The 21,318-nt window shown below is 43.7% G+C and overlaps 2 protein-coding genes across 2 annotated transcripts; both read left to right on the plus strand.

Moving 5' to 3' along the window:
• The first annotated feature begins 6,882 nt into the window (after window positions 1-6,882).
• Window positions 6,883-12,532, plus strand: il11a (interleukin 11a). Its single transcript, XM_079641268.1, has 5 exons — window positions 6,883-6,944; window positions 7,733-7,890; window positions 10,587-10,682; window positions 10,802-10,963; window positions 11,103-12,532. Exons 1-5 carry the CDS (start codon window positions 6,938-6,940, stop codon window positions 11,280-11,282), a joined length of 603 nt encoding a protein of 200 aa, XP_079497394.1. The 5' UTR covers window positions 6,883-6,937; the 3' UTR covers window positions 11,283-12,532.
• A 420-nt stretch (window positions 12,533-12,952) lies between these two features.
• On the plus strand, window positions 12,953-20,690 carry znf628 (zinc finger protein 628). The gene is made up of 9 exons (XM_079693662.1): window positions 12,953-13,111; window positions 13,527-14,086; window positions 14,374-14,446; window positions 14,541-15,464; window positions 16,036-16,206; window positions 16,326-16,659; window positions 17,405-17,559; window positions 17,999-18,241; window positions 18,367-20,690. Exons 2-9 carry the CDS (start codon window positions 13,698-13,700, stop codon window positions 20,338-20,340), a joined length of 4,263 nt encoding a protein of 1,420 aa, XP_079549788.1. The 5' UTR covers window positions 12,953-13,111; window positions 13,527-13,697; the 3' UTR covers window positions 20,341-20,690.
• The last annotated feature ends 628 nt before the right edge of the window (window positions 20,691-21,318 follow it).

Genomic DNA, 21,318 nt, shown 5'->3' on the forward strand with positions numbered 1-21,318 from the left:
ATTTCCAAACATTTTCAAATAAACTATGCCTCAAAAACCGTTGTACGCAGCTTCCCAATCCTAATGTATGTGCAGTGTTTCAAAACATAAACAGTGACGACATAAGGATATGAAATTTCCTTTCCTGTGTTTGCTCTTAGTTATGATGAAATTTACACACGGCTGACGCACAGGAAGTGGTCGGGGGAATGGCGGTAGAATCAATACAGCTGTCCATGTATGCTGTTATAAGTTGTGTTATCTGCTATCATTGTTGTAGGAGGTTGATTTACGATTGTCAGCGTGTAATGAGTGTTAATTTAATGAATGGCAAGTGATGAAGGGGCCTGATGTGCGTCAGCATTCACAGAAGCAACCCGGCCATGTCAGGTTAAAGGGGGGCAGAGGGTTATAAATTGTTTTAAATGCTAGTGTGAACCGTCGTACAGACGTAAGCATATGTGTGTTTCTTCAAGTTTGTTTGTGTCTGTGTGTGAGTCCATCCGTCTGCAAAAGGCCATCCTCCCACCCCCCCATGTGACTAAGGTCACATCACGTTGACAAAGACACTCAGTAGGGCAAACAGCGACGTCACACAAGCGCTCTTCCTTTTGTCTTCCCGCTCCTCTCACTCTTTCCCCATCGTCTCTCCAGGACCGCTGCCCTTACACACACACACACACACACACACACACACACACACACACACACACACACACACACACACACACACACACACACACACACACACACACACACACACACACACACACACACACACACACAACACGTCCCCGTTTCCCCTGCGTTTGTCAGCAGCTCTCAGCTTCCGTAGAATAACACGACAACAGGCTCAGTGTGTGGCTGACGCAGACTCACGGCGCGCCGGCAAGTAGTGGTCAGCACTGATACAGTATACATATCACACACACAAACACACATACACACAGACACACACACACACACACACACACACACACACACGCACACACACACACACACACACACACACACACACACACACACACATGTAGTAATTTGTAAGACTGACAAGGGAAGTAATGTTTCCAGGATAACTATTCTGCACTCTTAGGAATGCACCAGAAATAAAACCTTCACTTCCTCTCGTCCACTTTGATATAAAAGTTCTCTTCAGGAATACTGTTTCAGAGAAATTGCAGCCGGTTGATGAAAACGATTCAGAGCTTGATTACGTGTGCTTTGATTGTTTGAAGCTTGTACTGTTTATGTTTCATTGATCCTCCTGTGCACCACAGAAAACAAGAGAGGGATGTGAAGTGGCAGCGAGAGAGAGTGTGAAAGAGAAAGTAAGAGGGGAGCTGAGGGGAAGTACTTTGAAAAAAGGAAGAGATGGAGGGAGAGAGAGGGATGCAGACAGGACGCGCAATGACAGGGGAGGAAAGAATGTTTAGGGCGACTGAGAATGGGGGTGAGGCGAGCGGGAGCTCTGAGACAGGCCTGGGCTCTCCAGTGCATTAACACCAGTCTGAGATGGAGGGGAGATGGAAAAGAGTGTTTGCACAGTAAAAAGTTCCTTTTGCGTGGGTTGCTCGCTGTAACCCCCTCCCCTCTCCTTCCTCTTCTCCTTCTCACACTCTGTCTGTGACCTATTGCTTCAACTAGTTCATTCAGCGATTTCCTCACTGGCAGACGCAAAAACTGCTTGGCCACGGTGAGAGTAAGAGGAAACGTGAGCAGGTGAGCACCGCAGAGTCAGAGAGGGAGAGAGTTTCGGCCGAGTCTGGCTGTCACACGCACGCACAGACACACACACACACACACACACACACACACACACACACACACACACACACACACACACACACACACACACACACACACACACACACACATACACACACATACACATACACACACACGCGCACACACACACACACACACACACACACACACACACACACACACACACACACACACACACACACACGCACTGCGTTTTGTCACATGCCATAGAGTTTGGTTTCCAAACAAAATGGGCCTTGTAAATGTGTGTTTAATAGAGAGCTGATTTAAACATTTTGCTCCCCCAAGTTTCTGCCAGGAGAGACGTTTGCCTCATGCACTTCCTTTCATCCCTGCATCCTGCCCTTTGCTTGGCTCTGTGAGCTGAGCCAGTGGAGGAAACCTGCAGTAATGATGCCGGTTAATGTCCCTCATTAATGGTCTAATAAAAAGCCAAAGCAACAGATGCACAACAGCCATATCTGCCCCATGGGTCTCACATGGAAGAGGAAGAGAGCAATTGACATGCATAATTTGTAAATCACGTCCACGGGGAGTATTTCCAACTAAAGACTCACCAGCAGAGGGGGGGTGGAGGGTAGCTTGAGAGGAGGTTCTCTTGTCATATATCCATTTGTAAGAGGACAACAGCACTTTAACACTGATCACTGACAGTGAGAAAGAGAGAGTCAGAGACGTCACTTTATTGCCCAATGATTGAAGCCCCCTCCTGTGTGTCACTATTTCTCTTGACCCCCCTAAACTATTAACACACTCACTTGCTCTCTGACGTAGGTTCTAGTAAGGGGATTTAGGGGATGATGGCAGTAGCGAGTTAGGGTAAGGTTACCATGACAATTCTCCAGATAGGATACCCAGGGGGAGGCACGCACTTGGCAGCGAGCTGGAGAGAATGAATGGAGGACAGAATGACGAAGGAAGAAGAGGAGGAGGTCATGGGGAAACATGAAAGTGTCCGGTTATAGGAGAGTAAATATTAACAGTAAAAGGTCGGACCCTTTCCCTTTGAATGTAATCTTCGCATCTGTTTACTTAGTCCCTGCAGGAATTCCCTGCATGGAGGAAATGAGGGTGCAACATAAAAATTATGAATTTATTACTACACCTTCTTCCATAATCCCTTGCAGCGTTGCGTCAAGGCCAACATGTTCTCTGTTTACATATGACACTCTGAGGTAAGCAGAACATGAGAGTTAACCCTAAAACCCACATGAATACTTTATCACCCACCTGGACATGGAAATTAACCCACGACAACAAAGGTTTATGGGAAAACCCACATCATCAGAATGGGCTGATTTGGTGTTTGTTCTCATAATCAGACTGCAACCATAACACGTAAGTACACAGTGGAGGAAAATCCCCATCATAAAAAAATCAATTCATGCTCAAGCTCTTCCTTGTCGAATAAATAAACTAAGATTACAGTAATACTCATTCTGAATTTATTTAAATCAGTCTTTTTTTAAAGGGACTCCATGGTGAACGAATGAATCGAGCAACTGTGTGGATTAACAGCCCGGCAAAAGGTGAGCGAAGAGTGTGAGGCATTCAAATGATTTGAAGCCTGCGTAATAATGTGTGAATACATGCCATGGGGCACAGGAAACCTAGTGTAAAGCATGAGCGAATTGAGTAAAGCTTGTGTGAGTAAAGTTTGTCTGGCAGCAAGGCCTGGCAGGCCCTGTCACAGGTTCCCCTTCCTCTCTGATGTCTTTGAGGTCGTAGTCTGAGTGTCTCTCTCTGTTTCTCCTCCTATGGTGGTTTACACAGATTGGTGATGTAATGGGTAGCATATGAAGGCCACACACAAACATAGAGACGCACACACAAACACTGATGCTCATGCACGTTATACAGACACCGCACTTATACCACCACATACCCATAATTACACACATATACTGTACGCACACCCATTTACACAAACCCTGGATTCCCCCTTTTCCAACAGGCATGCGCCAGTGTGTGCTCATTCTCACACACAAAAACAAAAGTCTAAACAAAGATACACAACACGTTTGCGCACTGACATCAATGCACGTGCACACACACTTCTAAAACACACACTTAAAGGGCACCCACCCGGTGTTGTGGTGTGTGAGTGATCAGCACTGGCGGATGGCCTAACAGAAGACTTGTGAACCACCCAGGAGACCCCCATCATGAGAGGCAGCCATGAGAGGCAATGAGGGAGAGTGACTAACTTCACTTTTCTTTTCTTCTCTCCCCAGCTGTGTCTTCAAACGGCCCTTTGATGTGGGAAATTAAAAAAGAGCGAGTGTGTCAATATCTCCCTACGTCCAACCTCACTCATCTATTTCCTCTCCTGCTTCTCATGCTTTTCTTGTCTACTGTTGACCCGAGAAACACAGTATGACCCCTTTCCACCACAACAACTCTGCCACCCACTCCCTGCCACCAGGCCATCATCATTCGGGGTGTTTGTTTGTCTGTGTAGGCCTACCGCCGGACTGGCAACTTTGTGTGTATATGTGTATGAGTGTGCGGCTGTGCGCATGGCCCACCACTAATTATTTTGTAACCACACCATGAGTGTATGTCTGTGAATAAGGGTCTCCTAATCTCACACCCAGACTCAAAAAGTGCTTTCTTCCCTTTCCCTTCCCCTTCCCCTTCACTCTCTCTCTCTCTCTTTGTTTGTGTCTCAGTACTATAGGCAGCTTTGCATCCAAATGTTCAGAAATATTCAAAAACAAAAAGCTTAATTGATATTATCATATTGAGTGACTTTTTTATCTTTTGAATCTATGTAATGCCATTTTCTGACTTATGACGCACATGATTTGAGTTAGTAAAAGGTGATCATCAGTCAGCTCAATCTCTGCTGTACTCTGATTGGATAATTGGACAATTAGGACAGCGCTGTCACATACATATGTATGTAAATGGCCTATGGAAGTGTTATAATGCTGCCAATACATAATGGTCGGACCACTGAAAAAGTTGTCATCATATAAATAACAATCAGTCAGTCAGTATGCAAGACAGTGTGCAGGACATCACGTTTCTATCCACTACGGTTTGTGAATGTTTGGTTCACAGAGGTAGGAAGTACTCATTCTCCAGTTAGGTGCCCTACTTTAGGAGAAGAGTCTGGAACGAGATGAGACTGTGCCAGTCAGAAACTGTCTGGTCCTCACATCAGATCTGATGTTTCTGTCTCACCACATTTATCATCTTTCATTGAATTTGCAATATTTCCACCAAGTTTTTCACAGGTGGTTGAAAACGCACACCCATTGACTCTTTTGTGATTTACAGTGTATGTACAGTATGATGCATCAACTGTCCCCCTGTGGTGTCTGGAAACTCATTTTGCCCGTTGCAACTTTTAGGCCACGCTTTGCTGCACCTGACTGAGTGTTTCCAGGCTATGTGTGTGTGTGTAATGTTGTGTGTGTGTGAGTGGATGTGAGTGTATGTGTGTGTGTGTGTGTGTGTGTGTGTGTGTGTGTGTGTGTGTGTGTGTGTGTGTGTGTGTGTGTGTGTGTGTGTGTGTGTGTGTGTGTGTGTGTGTGTGTGTGTGTGTGTGTGTGTGTGTGTGTGTGTGTGTGTGTGTGTGTGTGTGTGTGTGTGAGAGGGAGAAATTATGTTGTGTATAATAAACTGTTTTGCTTATGCATGTTTTTGAGGTAGAAAGCATCTTTTTGGTGTTTTGCTTACTAGACCAGCATGTTTTTCTGTGACAGCATGTATCGTGTGTTTGCATCCTTGTTGTGTGAGTTTTGCTATGCTGACCCCACCAACCACCTCCCACCCCTCAAGCGTGTGTGTCCGTGTTAATGTCCTGTGGTGTGTGTGTGTGTCCGCTCACTGTTTCTATGCAACACTTTCAGAGGCCCCTTCTGGTCTGGACAACACCTCTCTCCTGCTCCTATCCGTCTCTCACTCCTCACTCTTTCCTTCACCCTGGAGAGGGAGAGAGGGAGTGAAAAAAAAAGAGAAGGAGGTGGGTGGGGGGCAGTGGAAATAACAGGCTGCTGTCTCAGGAGGGGCTCTGAAAAAAGAGCAAGGGTGAGAAAATGAGGGAGAGAAATATTGTAGAGAAAAGGTGTTTGCTGTGCGTATTAGCTATGATACAGGGAATGTGGCATGTGTAGCTTAAAAGAGCTCTGCCATAAATGTAATAATGCGCACAAAAACACACTTTCTGTGACATGTCACCCTTGAACACTGTACATTACACCACAAGAAAAACGACAGGACAGGTAAAACACGAGGCTCTAAATGATACATGGTTACACAAGATATGCTGATAAATATGAAAACAATGGGCTTTTTAAAAAGTCTGCAGTGATAGAGAGAGAGTGAGGGGGGAAGAGATTTGGAGATGGAAAGATAAAAAGAGGTAGATGGGGCTGATAGAGGCGCAGGTAGCGGGATGCGACAGAGGAAGTGCTGGAGATAGGGACAGGACAGGACGGGAGAAAGTGATAGAGGAAAGAAAAAAAACAGAAAAAAAACAACGGAACATTTTTTTTAAGTTTCGCAAAGGGAGACAGGCAGCAGGGAGGGGAGGAGGAAAGAGAGGGAGAGAGAGGAGAGAGAGAGGGAGAGAGAGAGAGAGAGAGAGAGAGAGAGAGAGAGAGAGAGAGGGAGCGCGCGCGCGCGCGCGCGCGCGCGTGTGTGTGTGTGTGTGTGTGTGTGTGTGTGTGTGTGTGTGTGTGTGTGTGTGTGTGTGTGTGTGTGTGTGTGTTTTTATGAATGAAGTGAGTCACTGCCGATGTGTCATAGGCCCGACGTCTTTATAAAGGAAGTTTTAAACAAGCCTAAACACTTCACTGCGCGCAAAATTTGGACTTACCACACTCGCATCCCTCTCTGCAGTTCTCTTACCTCTCTCTCTCCAAACTGTCTAAGTGTCTCTCTGCTCTCCATAAAGACTACAAGGGCTCATCTCAAACTTTACCAAAGACAGGAAGTTTGATTTATTTTACCTTTTCTTACTCTCTCTGAGTGCCTCAGTCATCACTCAGCTCTCCTTCATCCTCTCTCGTCCTGACAACTTTCTTCCTCTCTCTGACTGAAGAGTGCGAAGAAGAAACCGGAGCACGTGACAATTTCCGGAGTTCAATTTATTTATTAACTTTCTATTTATTTATTTATCCACCGTTTGATTGCTGGTTTATCCCTTGGATCCGAACCAAATATGAAATGTAAGTGTTTGTGTGAGTGTGTTTTTATTCATAAGTGATTCAGATGCTATTTATAATTTATTTAACTTTTTATATTTTGTTTTATTTTTAAATGATCTAATTACACTGTGGGTCTTTAACGTTTGTGTGACTGTTAACAGCTATTGGGATGTTAATATGCAGGCTGAATTAAAATATGTATCCATGGATACAATTTAATTCAAAACAATTGACTTGACAGTGAGCATGGACACCTTTGTGATCCCTGAACTTTAAAAGTTACACTAGGACAGGCAGCTCAGATGCTCCTGCAGTGTTATTTTGGCTGTGATTCTTGAGGTTCACCTGTAATTATCAAGCATTCATCATTTCAACACCGCTGTGGTTTCCTTTTAATACTTAGTCTACCTTGTATTTGAACTTGAAAGGAAAAGAATGAATGAGCTTACTGTTAGGAGAGTTGACTTGGCTGCCTCTATATAATTTATACCACCAACTCACGTACCTATCCAGTTGCAGGTGTGACAATCAGCAGCATTCATTGCAGTTGCTTATAGTAAAAGAGTGATGGTGATATTCAATGTCAAAGCCTGTCTTTTTAATGATTTAATTATTTGCATCAAGCCTGTGAAAACATGACTCTGACACTGAAGCTCTTGAGGAAACCTCTGCCAAGTCTGGAGCTATTGTTTATATTATGGTGCAATATCTTCCCCTGGAGCTGACAGTCGTGGCCTGAGGTCATTATCATTATGGCGAGATGACAGCAGCCCTCCACTAATTGCTTCCGTTTTGTTCCTCCCCTACAGTGCTGCTTGACTCCTCCTCATCCCTCCTCTTCTCGCTGCTATTGGCTCATCTGCCTGTGTTCACGTCTGCCTCTCCAGTGCCACCCCGGCGGCCCACTGACATGGATAAACTGTCCAATCAGACCAAAAATCTAATGAAGCTCACCCAAGAACTGCTGGTAAGTGAAAGTGTCGTCATGGTGATTGCAGCTATTAATTGGATGAAAGGCCAATGAGGCCCTGGCTGTCCTGCGCTAATTGAATTGATAAGTGGAAGAGGATGCGCTTGATTGATTGTTCCCTAATTGGATTTTGGTGTTAATGTTACTTGCACTTACTTTGCACTATACAATGTTGTGGAAACTACACTAGGTTTTTTCTCAGGACTTTACGAGTTTGACTAAAGCAGCTTTCATTGATGACAGACTGGTTGCATGCTTAGATCAAGGCAGCATAAAGCCTCAGGGGAGATTTGACTGAGTGATCTCACTTTTAATCCACACTGGACACGGTAGGGAGGGGAGGTCTGACTCAGCAACCTCCTGGTCTGCCCGGTCACCTGACTCGTGGCGGTAGCAGGAAGTTTGGTGGCAAGGCCAGGTGCAATATAATTAATATCATGTTTTATGGAATTAAGGAGAGTAAGCACACATTTACAGTGATGGTCTAGCAGGATACATGATGTGGCCAAGGTAATCAAAATGCAAAACATAGTTCTAGGAATCAGTTCTCCCATTAAAACTAATTTAGAACAATAAATCAGCATGTGTGAAATGACAGCAAAGTATATCACTTGCCTGTTTACATAGACACATGTTTATGTTCTGCGGCTAGACTCTGGAAGCGAGGATGGAGTTGGAGGAGTTTTTTTTCTCCTGAATAAAATGTCCACGATCTGACAAAGCTGGCTGGAAATCTTATTTTGTTGACAGTCAAGTGGGTAGGAACATCAGATTTGAGAACACAGCCAAGATTTGGCTCCAGCCAAAGTGTGTATCAACACTATGTTTTAACAGGTGAAAAGAAAGCGGGATCATATCTATGGATCTTTGGTAACACATGACTGATCTAGATTCTATTTTTGCATTATGCAAATCGTTAAACTCCTTTGTTCGGAGGATGAAACAAAAATAGCCACATACTCTCTCTAGTCTTGGTCAGTTGATAGAGTTCAGAAGGTGTGAGTGTGTTCTGTACATGTGTGTGGGATTGCTGCTTTAAAACAATGTTAAGGGCTATTGTGTAGCAGAGGTCTGTAACCTGGGTTCCAGATGTGAACAAACAAGCATTATCAAAGGGTGACGGAGACAGTATTAGACAGGGTTCACTTACATGGAAGATTTATTTTAATTTTTTTTTCCTTATTGTGTGGAATTCCACTGAAGAGAGGACAACGTTTGGAAAGATAAATAAAATGGGAATCCATGGAAAGTCCCTGCATAACGCAATGAACCTGATGCTCCAAAGAGAGAAAAATCAGTGTGTACACACATAGGTCTATATAGGTTTTTTTCCGACATAACTGTGCGTGTGTGTGTGTGTTTGGTTTGCCAGTGTGTGTTTGCATGCATTCGCTGTATGGGTGCAAATGTGTATATGGGTGCATGCATTTGTGTGTATGCATTTTTGTGGCTGTGTGTGTGTTCATTGCGGGTTCTGTAAATAGTCATGGTTGTGTAGGTGCGGTGTTTAGTGTTTTGCTCTCGGTCGCCACAGCAAAGTGACCTGATAAAAATCGAAAAAGATTTATCACATTCCAGTATTTGCATTCAGGAAGAAAAAGGTTTGGATACTAAGTTATGTCGGGTGAGGTCATGATCTGTGATGGAGAGAGCAAGAAATAAAGGATAAGAGGGAGAATTAAAGGCTGAGGAAGATGGAGCAAAAACCACAAGAGATGAAGAGATCAGAGAGCCAACTAGATGACAAGCTAGTGGTGTATGTGTGTGCATGCATGCACATGTGCACGAGATGTTGCATGTGCTTGTGCACCTGGTATGAGACAGAGAAAGGGGGAGAGAGAGGAGAGGGTGGGAGCAAGGGATGTAAGTTGACAAAAGCAACAAAGTCAAAACATTGGACCACAAACATAAGTGAGCTCTTACGAAAGCATGATGGAGAGACATGGCAGACAATGTGGCACATTCATCACTAAAAACATCAACATAAACAACTGGAGGCAAACAGTAGGAAACTGCATAACAGGTTAAGGAAGCATCAGGCACACACAACCTGTTTACACAAAACATTTCTCAGCACTCATCATCCTAATGTTGTTATGTTGCTCTAGTGATTGGCAATGACGCAAGCCACACCAGTCATCTCCATTTACCCCCATTAATTTCTGAGTCTCATCTTTAATGCTAAAATCTTACCGATGAGAACAGCTGCCTTTGTAAGGTAGAACCTGCAGTCAGGTTATTTAACCCCCTCTGGTGGACACAATTAGCAGTACATCTGCTGTTTGGTTGTAGTTTACAACACAACTCTGGGCAGCAGTACTGCGTCATTCCCTCTTTTAATAGCTGTGACCCTGGAGTTTCCCTACAGCCCTGTGTTGTCTGTCCCACTAGGAGTTTTCTTAGTCACTGCATATGTTGTTATCCTCGCTCCCTGTAGAAAACATCCTGTGGGTTCAGGGCATTTGCTCTTATTGTTGACATTTGGGGAGGCCGAATGTGGGTGAACTCACAGTGACCCGATCAACCACACTCCCCTCAGTGGGAGCTACTGTCTCTAAGCACAGAAAACAGTCATCCGATGGAGGTGCTAGACTAATTATTTCCTCATGGTGCCGTGACTTGTGTCAGGATGAGTAAAATTGCTCGGATGCAAATTACTAATGGGTTACTCTGTGTCTGGTTTTCTCTTTCAGAGGGAGCATGCATTTGACTCAGACGTGGAGCCCCACAGGTTCAGGTCTCTGCCAGAAATGAGCAACAGATCAGCCAATGACCTCACCAACCTTGAGGTAATGCTCTGATAATTTATGTGTGTGTGTGCATGAAGTGAGAGGCTGTTTGGTTTCTATCATTGTTAAATCTTGCCACACCCATGCGTTGTCTCTAAGTATGTCTGTGTTGTTTACAGCTGAAGCCCACACTGTCTCAGCTGCACGCTGACCTGAAGCTGTACGAGCATCACTTTGAGTGGCTCAACAGGGTTTCAAAGAAGCACCACCACCCTGCGCTGCCCAAGCTGGTGGAGATGATCAGAGAAATGAAATCTCTCAGCAATCTGCTTCACCGTCAGGTAAAGCCAGTTCCCCCTATACTTCTCAGTTCTCTAGAATTTTTCAATCATATTCAACTAGCTGGGACTTCTATTCTAATACCTAAATGTACTAAATTAAATTGTTTCCTAATCCTTGTTCCCTTTGTCTCTCCTCCAGATGCTGAGAGTTGAAGCACCAAGGCTGACTCAGGCGACCCCCTCCCTCCCCCCTCACCTCCCCTTTCAGTTTGATGTCCTGCAGTCCACCCATGAGCTTCTTCAACATTTCAAGCTCTTCTGTGATTGGGCATACAGAGCATTCCTTATCCTCAAGCCCAAAGTCACTGCAGTACAATGACGCTCAAAGCTCCATTTATTTCCTCTCAACTACACTGCTGCAGCGACAGTGAGGACACATGGAGTTCCGCCTCAGCCAAGGAGGAATTAGGACCATGTCAGTGTGCACTGTAGTCTTTAGCATCCCTTAAAAGGCCCAAACTTCAAACTACGACATGTGTGTTGAAGAATGTTTCACCATCAGAGCCAATAAGGATAAGCTATACTGCGGCAAGCTGCCAACACCTTCAAGATTTCTGTTATAAAAAGTGCCAGTTTAACTACAATGTCATGATTCCCCAAACTCTCTCCTAAAGGCCTTGTAAATGAACTTGTTATTTATATATTTATTTATTTATTAACTGTTAGTAATTTATTTAATTTTATTTATTAAAAGTTGTAATGTGTCACTCTTATCCTTATTTCTGTATTAACGTGAATTTGTTTGCCCACATCTCTGTAATCTTTCTTTATTGTCTTGTGTCTCACTGATCCTCAAAGAAAAACACAGTAGCACTTCCTGACTTTTATTTAAATTAATCTACTTTGCATTTGTGTATTTCTTTAGCCAATTATTCTTCCAGTAGATGTAGCATTCATATGGGAAAGCCAAGGTTTTCAATGATCTTACAGTACTTACAGTGCCCTTATAGTAACAATGTTAAGCGTGCCATGTCTTAACGTATACATTGAAATTAATTGTATTTTTATAAAAATGTAAAATGGTATCGAAGATAAGTGAATAATTTCTGTTTTACTCTCTATTGTTATTGTTTGTTTCTCGCATTCTGCATAGGGAGGCACATTTGAGGTTGTGGTTGAGTTGTATGAATGTGCCCTGTTGTTGAGCACTGATGGACCTGATTAGATCCTTTGCACAAACTTGTCAGGATTAACCTCTTGGATGAGTCAGATGGCTGATTTTGAACCTGTGCTTTGGGGAAGAAAAGTTTGTTTTTGTTAGTTATACACCCAAAGCCTTAAAATACTATGTATTGTGACACTATGTTTTGTACAGGTGTACATACGTGTACAAGAATGTAAATTGTTGTATACAACGCTTTTGTGTATTTTGTTGTTTTTCTAAAATTATAATGTAGATTACTTTACCAACTTTATCACTATAATGTTTGTTCATTCCTATTCTAGTATTTGTTACAGTATTGACTATTTATTTAAGTAATTTGGTGGAACTATTTATTTGTGCTGCAGTGGAGCAAGTCTCCACTATTTTTGTACTTTTATACAGTTTGTATTCTTATTTACTATTATTATACCATCATGTTTAAATTATTGTCATAACATCAAGATGCCTCTTCCACACACTGATTGGCCTCAATGTGAAATATGTGCCTTGGTGAAATAAATACTAAAGAATGTGCACAATGAATTTGAGTATATTTTTTGAAAACCGTGAACGAACTACCATAGCATCTAGTGTCAATTATGGGAGATGGGCAGACATGCAGATACTACGTTACCCAGAAGTCTGTGCGCTAATGTCAGAAAAAACGCAAACATATTGTTTGTGAAAAAAGTTTAACAAATGAATGTTTGAGATGTAGTAGTCTAGGCACAATATCGATAGGTTATTTACTCTCAATTTAAAGTTAAAAAAAATATTTTTAAGCCGTCAATCTGTCTGTTGAAGCTCTTAACCAATAGTAGTAGCGCATCTAATGTATACTAACAGCCAATCACCTTCGCTGTTCTTAGGAGGCGGCATCGGGTGGAGAACTGCTGTTAGTATGCGCTGTGTTTATTGTTAAGGTTGTGTGGATTAGCACTGCAGTACCTTTTTCCATTATTATAATATCAACAATATAGCTAAAGATGAGTTAAAGATGCCCGGTGAGTACTGCTTCAGCCTGTATTTATGCACATCTTTATCGAGCGGTTTAACCACGATATTACGCATTGATGGAGGCTAGTTTAGCTTTAAATGAAGGCCAGTAGTTGTATTTGTTGATACTGTTAACACTGATATGTTTTGTGCGTCATTTTTGTTGGTTTGATTACATTTGAATATAGTTATGGATTAGCTTCATGTGTAACCTAGCTGTAGCTTCTGTGTGTTTTGCTAGCAAGCACCGCACTGCGGGGTCGGACAGAATCGGACTGATTGCCAGAGGAAAGACAGCAGGGAGGGAGGGAGGGGGTGCAGGTTCAGAGACTGGAGGGAAGGTGGGGGGATTTAAAGGGAACATTCTCACCAGGAATTACCAACTAATTATACTGTATTTATTTCCATTTCACTCTTTGTCAGACTCATCCTGAGCTTCAACTTTGGACAGCTGATGTGGCTGACAGGGAGAACAACAATGGAAATAAACCATGAATGAAGGAAAGCTGAAAGAAAAGCTATGATACTGCCCCAAAACTGATCCACACCTGCCGCCAAGAAACACCCCTCATCTGCTGCCAGATTACTCTGGAAATGGCTAACACTGTGGCCTTGGTGGTCCAAGCAGAACTCTTACCATCTCAGTCCACCGCCTCCCTTTCTCCTTTTCCTTCATCCCTTCTTGGCTCTGGAGAGGATGGTGAGGACAATAGGGACAGAGAAGAGATGGTGGAGGGAGAGAAGGGAGTAGTAGAACGTGAGGTAGAGGTGGTTCTGGACATGGTTGCGTCCTCTATGCCGGACCCACCTCAGCAGCCCGAGCAGACGGACCATCCCTTCCTGTGTATGGATTGTGGGAAGAGCTTCAGGTGGTCTTCCAGGCTCACCCATCACCAAAGGAGCCACAACAATGAGAGACCATACCGCTGCAACCTCTGCCCCAAGGCCTTCAAGGGCTCCTCTGCTCTGCTCTACCACCAACGGTAACCATAATGGAACTATTTTACCACCTTTACAATGGTTACACTGTTACTGTACAGTCGTGAAGTCCCATCAGTATTAAAGTGAATAGGAGAGAGGCACAAGTGTCCAAATTGAGGAAAACTCAAAGTAGTGTAATCCATTAACAGCTATACATGGTGCAAGACTATGTCAGTGTATATGACAAACCATAAATAAAGTGTTGCATATATTTTCTATGTATTATGTGTCACATCTGTTGATTGTTGTAATTGATTGGGTTATCTTCTTAAATATTTCAATTTTTCAGGTCTCACTCAGGGGAGAAGCCTTACAAATGTCAGGAGTGTGGAAAAGCCTTCAAACGCTCCTCTCTGCTCCAGGTAAGATGTCAAATAAAGGCATTTTTATAAACAATGATTTCCTCAGGGAAAAAGAATCACTTACAGATGCATTCACATCTTTTTCTGTCTCCAGGTCCATCAGAGTGTCCACACTGGAGTGCGTACCTTCTTGTGTCCCTATTGCCCACTGACTTTCAAATGGAGCTCTCATTACCAGTATCACCTGCGCCAGCATACTGGAGAGTGTCCATACCCGTGTGACACCTGCCCCAAGGCCTTCAAAAACTCGAGCAGTCTGCGGCGACACAAGAACGTCCACCTTGGTCTCAAGCCTTACACCTGCACAGTGTGTAACAAATCCTTCACTCAATCTACCAACCTAAGGCAGCACATGAGGATCCATACAGGTGAGAGGCCCTACATCTGCGGGGAGTGTGGACGAAGCTTCACGCATTCGTCAAATCTCGCCCTTCACAAGAACTCGCACTCGAACCCAGGAGGAAAGGAGGGAAAGAGTGGAGGTGCTGCCAAGAAGGGAAGTGAGATAGTGGAGATTTTGGTAGGATCAGAGGAAGTGACATCGTCCATGTTGACGGACATGGTGGGATTTGTGAGCCAGGAGGGAACTGATGGAGTTGGGGTGGGGATGGAAGAAGTGTTTCTGTCGACCACCCCGTCCGGACAGAATTCAAGCCTTCTTCCCCAGCTCACTCTCACCTCCTCCGGGGAAGGCATGTACACATCTAGGGCCATCGGGACGGAGGTTCACCTGAGCACAGACACCGGTGCCAGTTTGCTGCTGTACAGCTGCGGCAGCTGCAGCCACAACTTTGGCACGCGGACAGATCTAGAGGAACACCAGGTCAACCATATGGCTCCAGAGGGAAGCGGTGCTGGTGGAGAGGCAGGGTCTGGAGCAGGGATGGAGGTTGGGGATGGGCTGGTGGGAGCTGGTCACCTGCTGGCTGATTTTGAGGAGGTGGTGGAGACGACCACAGCGGCTGAAAATGGACACACTACAGAGGTGCTTCTTGGACTGACGGGGGCAGCAGATACAGTAAGTATTAAACGGATTACTGTAAGAAGAGATTGATAGAACTACTTTATAAGAGGATTTAGCAATTTGATTAGCAATTCAAACGGGTATGGTGTTATTGTCATTGAGGGCTAACTTACCTGGTTAAATAAAAATTGACCAATTAGAAGAAAGTAGGTAGGGGTATAAATGGGATCTCCTTCTTTAGCTTGCTAGCCAGATTCCTGCTTAATGCGGCTATCATAAATCTGTGATAAACACTTGTCAAAAAAAGAACAGTTAATATTAGAACATTTCTAATGACACTTAGAAATGAATATTTATTAAAATAAAATAGACTAAACCTTGATAATGATACAAACTACTATACTATCGATTAAAAACATATTTGAAATAAATTAAACTAAATAAAACATATCCTGTTTAATGTGATATGGAATAGAATGACCATACTCTTGAAGGTAATTAGAAAAACACTTATCTGTCTACATAATCTAATTTGAATGAATCTAAATAATACATAATCCCTCTATAAAGTGCTTAGGATCTGAAGATTTGTTTCATGTGTAACTTCCCTTTGGTGTGTCCTCAGAATTTGGGCACCTCCCAGGCCCAGTATGACCTGCTGCAGAGCTTCACCGAGGTGACTCAGAGCTCGGAGGCCGTTCAGCCAGAGGCCAGAACCACATGGGCTGGGCTGTCGTGTGGCTACTGCAATAAGACCTTCAAGACAAGTGGAGGCCTCAATAGACATGTATCACTGGTGAGAATGACCTTCTAACACTGGTATTCAAATGACAGCACTGAGATTTATACCCTACATTTTGATTTCTCTATCCTGGAATAATATGTGCCTCCTGTGTTCCCCTTTTGTTTTTCCAGATACACTCCCTCTCCTCACAGTCCCGCTCCCAGTTCAGCTGCTCGGCCTGCGACCGCTCCTTCCCCCTTCTCTCCTCACTCCTCACCCACCAACACTCCCACACGCCTGAGCAACGTCTCCTAGCTGAGGCCGAGGCTGAGATAGTGTGCCCTCCCTCCCTTTCTCTGTCTCTCCCCCTTCCCTCCTCTCCCAGCCACGCTGACAAGCAGCAGGGAGACCCGAGGGAGATCCATGTTGACATCATTACTGTCGGCGAGGAGCACGAGGTACAACCGGCCAAACTGCCAAAAGCCCCCAAAAAGACGGGAGCCAGCAAGAGTGCTCTTGTTGGAGGTAAATATATTTCCATAGCAGGGCAGACACAAGACATTGAGATTTGACTGAAGAAAAGACAATATGAGACAAGAAATATCAGGGTGTCCGCGGGGTCTTAAAAAGTATTAAAAGTTGATCAATCAATTTAGCGAAAATTAAGGCTATTAAAAAATATTAAACCGCATTTTCCAAGGTATTACATTTTGTAGCTTGTTTTCAATAAGTATATAAATTGTTCAAATTGTAGTTTATTTATGGCATCCCGTTGGATTTGACGTCATCTGAACAGGACATCGCACGCTCACTGCTTGATAGCGCGCGAAGGTCCGTTTACGCCGGTTGTTAAACAACATCGTTATGGAGAAATGCAAGTTTGCGTCCAAATGGTTGGAAGATAAGGAGGAAGGACAATCAATACTGTATATAGTCAATGTGAGGCAAAGTGTGTCGCCACTGGTTAAAACTCCAAGTGGCAATGAGGTCTTAAAATGTATGGGAAGGGTCTTAAAGAAGGTCTTAAAAGGCATTACATTTGACTTCAGGATTCCTGCATATACTCTGAATATGTTCATTTGTTTTGGTATGATATGCATTCCCCCTTCAAAGCTATCAGCAATATATCCAATATCAAATTGGTTAACGCTTACAAGGATCTTCTTTACCATGATAATTACTACAACACTTGCATTTTTTACTGTATTAATTGCCATTATTAGTTTAAATGTTCACATTTGTGATGCTCTGTTTGCACACTTTGGTACAGAGAGGCCATACCGCTGTTCAGAGTGCGGCAAAGCCTTCAAAGGTTCATCGGGGCTGAAGTATCACATGAGGGATCACACTGGGGAAAGGCCCTACCGCTGCACCGAGTGTGGAAAGAGCTTCAAAAGGTCGTCTCTGCTTTCAATCCATCAGAGGGTAAGGCTTTTGTTGACAGAAATGGACACACAAATTAAGGCTCCAAATTAGAGAGCTATCCTTTGGAGCAACATTTTATAATTTATGTCAGCGTAAAACTTATGATGTTTGTAGTTTACAGGGAATGCAGCAGTCTAGAATGGTTCACAACCACGCAATCAGCTAAAAAAAAAAGCAAGCAATAAAATACATACCGTCAATGAAAAACTCACTGACACTTTGTTGTGACTTGATGGCTTTTTTTGCACAAACAGTGTTATAACAGTTGTAACTGTTGATTGCATTGTTGACATAAATGTTTCTTGGTCGCAAGTCTTTGGTTGCATTTAGCTCATATGGGAAAAAAACTATTAAAATAAAATTGATAGGATTTTCTACTGTAAGGAGCAACTTAAGCAAAACATAACACCAATACGTTTTTTTCAATGACTTTACCCAGGTACACACAGGCGTTCGGGCATTCCAGTGCCCTCACTGCCCTCTCACCTTCAAATGGAGCTCTCACTACCAGTACCACCTGCGGCAGCACACCGGCGAGAGGCCATATGTGTGTAAGGAGTGTGGAAAGTCATTCAAAAACACCAGCTGCCTGCGTAGACACAGTCAGATGCACTCTGGGCTGCGGCCTCATACCTGCTCCATCTGCTCAAAGTCTTTTTCCCAGACGTCAAACCTGAAACAGGTCAGTAATGCCGGCACAGTTTCATCTAAGAACTCATGTAGAGTCTTCACTTTTTTGAAGGAAATAACAAATTGTGATCTTAATACGTCTTCCTTCTTCTCATGTCTAATTGTTTTTGTTATCAGCATGAACGCACCCATTCTGGAGAGAGACCTTTTCAGTGCACACACTGCAATAAAAGCTTTACACACTCCTCCAACCTCCAGCTCCACCTTCGCACACACTCCTCAAGCAAGGACTTCAAATGCCCGTACTGCTCTAAGGAGTTTGTCATGCACTCCTACCTGCAGAGGCACATCCGCACCCATGGCAGTGGCGTTCCTATGCCCTGCGCCAGTGGTGTAGGTAAAGATGGAGTGGCTGTGAAAGCCAGTGTTGGGGGAGTAACAACCACGACCACCCTGCTCAACCCCATCACCCTGGAAACCTCAGGAAACCAAGGCAGCCTGATAGTTTCTCAACCAGCACTTAATATTCCCCCAAACACCTCCCAGAACTACTTTATGATTCAGACAACCAGCGGCCTGCAGCTCATCCCTCTCACTTCCCCTCCACCGGCCCTCCCTCTTCCTCCTCCACCACCTCCACCTCCGTCTCAGCCCCAAAACTTTTTCCTGGTACAGTGTCCCTCCAGCAATGACAGCCAGTCAAGCTGGATTCTCGTCCCCACGGGTAACCACCCTCCACCAGCTCCGGAGCCTCTCCCGGTGCTTCAGACTATCCAGGCACTCCAGCCCGTCCTAAACCAAACACAGACTCGGATATCCCCCTTTCACTCCATATCGCAGCAACAGACCAGGTTTATAATCACCAACAATAATAGCAATGCAAACACTCCTGTTGCCACGCACACTTTGCCAGCCAACTCCCTGCTAAACAAGCCCATACTGGGGAAAAGCACACGGACTGCTCGGGGCAGACGGGGACGCAAACCCAAAGCTGCTCTTCAGCAACCTCCAGCAGTTCCTCCCAGTCAGACTGCAGGTGGAGCTCCGTCAGGAACAAACTGTAACGTCTCAAACACCATCACTACTGCTGCTAACACATCACCATCATCTGTATCCACAACATCTTGCACTGCCGTCCAAATCCTTTCATCCTCCATTAATGCAGCCTCCACACTGGACCCCTCAGGACCCACATCATCTGTTACTATGGTTACACCAGCCACCACATTAACTACAACATCAGTTTCTACTCCTGGCCCCGCTACTCATACCACTTTGGGGAACATAAGAACAGGGGAAAACATGTCAGGGAAACAGTTTGTGTTATGTTTTGATAATAAAGGAAGGCCCAAAGAGGGGATGAATATGGAGGAGGGTGGGCATTCATACGTGTTACAGTTTGACGGGGAAGCATCAGGTGAGGCCGATGGAATGGGTGGAGAGGGGAAATCACTCGTGTTGCAGTTCAAGACAGAAGGGGAAGGAGCAAAGGGGGAAGATAAGGGAGGGATGATGTCACTTCTGCGTGAATGGAGTGAAGGAAAGCAGGGGGAGACGCAGACAGGAGAGAAAAGCGGCCAGGGAGAGTCTTATGTCCTTCATTTCCACACCGATGCACAGGACGACGGGCCATCTGCTGCGACCTTCAGCCAAGGGCAAGAAACCAGCCTGCAGCTTTCCTGCACTCCTACCCAAAGTTTGGTGCCACTTGATGGGCAGGAGGTCGTGTTCGAACTAGGTGGTGAGACCAAAATGGAGCAGGAAAGTGAGGAAGGTATGCAGATGATAGCCCTGATAGAAGGTGAAGGGGGAATGATGGGAGAAGAAGGGACAGATTGTCATGCTGCAACTGGCAGGATGGAGGATGGCAGAGGATCCATGGAAGGCTTATTTCAACTGGGAAATGGAGAGGAAATTGTCATAATTGAGGTCAGCACTAGTAGTTTAAGAGATGGAAGAATGGAGCGAGGAGGGGATGGGGAGATCTCACAGAGGCGTGAAGTGAAATATGAGAGTGTACCGGCTGAGGCAAATGAAAAGACTGTAAATGAAGTAGACTCTGCATCCAATGTAGAAGTACAGACGTCAAATGAGGACGCAACAAGAAATGGACCTATATCTAACTCTAAAGAGATGCAGTTCTCGAACTAAAAGTGTGCATGTTAGAGAAGAAAAGTGTGTGTGAGTGAATGCTTAACTGTGGGAGCAGTGTGTTAGCACTTTAGTTTAAGTTCTCCTGGAGCTGGGGAAGAACATGAAGTTAAAGGAGTACTGTGTTGTAATCCCATGGTGCCACAAACTAGAAATGTTATACATTTAAATAGGCTGTACATGGACCTTGGAATATTCCTCAATATATTAGTTTAAATGATACTGATACTGTCACTGGCAGTTTGTTAATTAAGTAAATACTTTATTTGTGAATATATGTTGTACATGGCCCACTTTCTTCACAATGTTAATAGTAATTAATTATTAATACATATGTCAATACCTTTCAACATTTGCATTGTTTTGCTTTCTTGTAATCAATGGTGGAATAAGTGTTCAGATATTTTAGTTAAAGTACTAATACCACAGTGTACAAATAATACTCTGTAGTAAACGTCCTGCCTTCAAAATCTTAACTAAGTAAAAATAAATATCGGCATAAAAAATACTTGAAGTAACAAAAGCAAAAGTTCTCATACAGACTTCCCCTTTCCATAATAATATGTTATTGGATTATAATTGTGTATGCATTAATGTCTGCATCACTTTAATGTTGCAGCTGGTAATGGCGGGGGCAATTTGTATTGTATATGTTCTATTATCAAAGAACATCTTTAAAGTAACTAAAGATTTGAACTAAATGATTGCTTTCCTCTAAAATGTAGTGAATTGTTAACTATTAAGTAGCACGAAGGAGAAGAATACTGAGGTAAAGTGAAAGGACCTCAAATTTGTACGTAAGGTTGAATAAATGTACCTTTTTTCACTTTCCACATCTACTTGTACAATAGTTTAAGTTTGTATCCTTTTAAACACACTGTTTAAATGTCATTGCATATGCTTCGCTGTTTATGTTGTTACGTTGCATTCGCTATTCACGTATACTTTACGTGGGGCAGATTGTGTTTACGCAAATTT

This window comes from Notothenia rossii (assembly GCF_949606895.1).
Source record: "Notothenia rossii genome assembly, chromosome: 7".
NCBI classification, from domain to species: domain Eukaryota; kingdom Metazoa; phylum Chordata; class Actinopteri; order Perciformes; family Nototheniidae; genus Notothenia; species Notothenia rossii.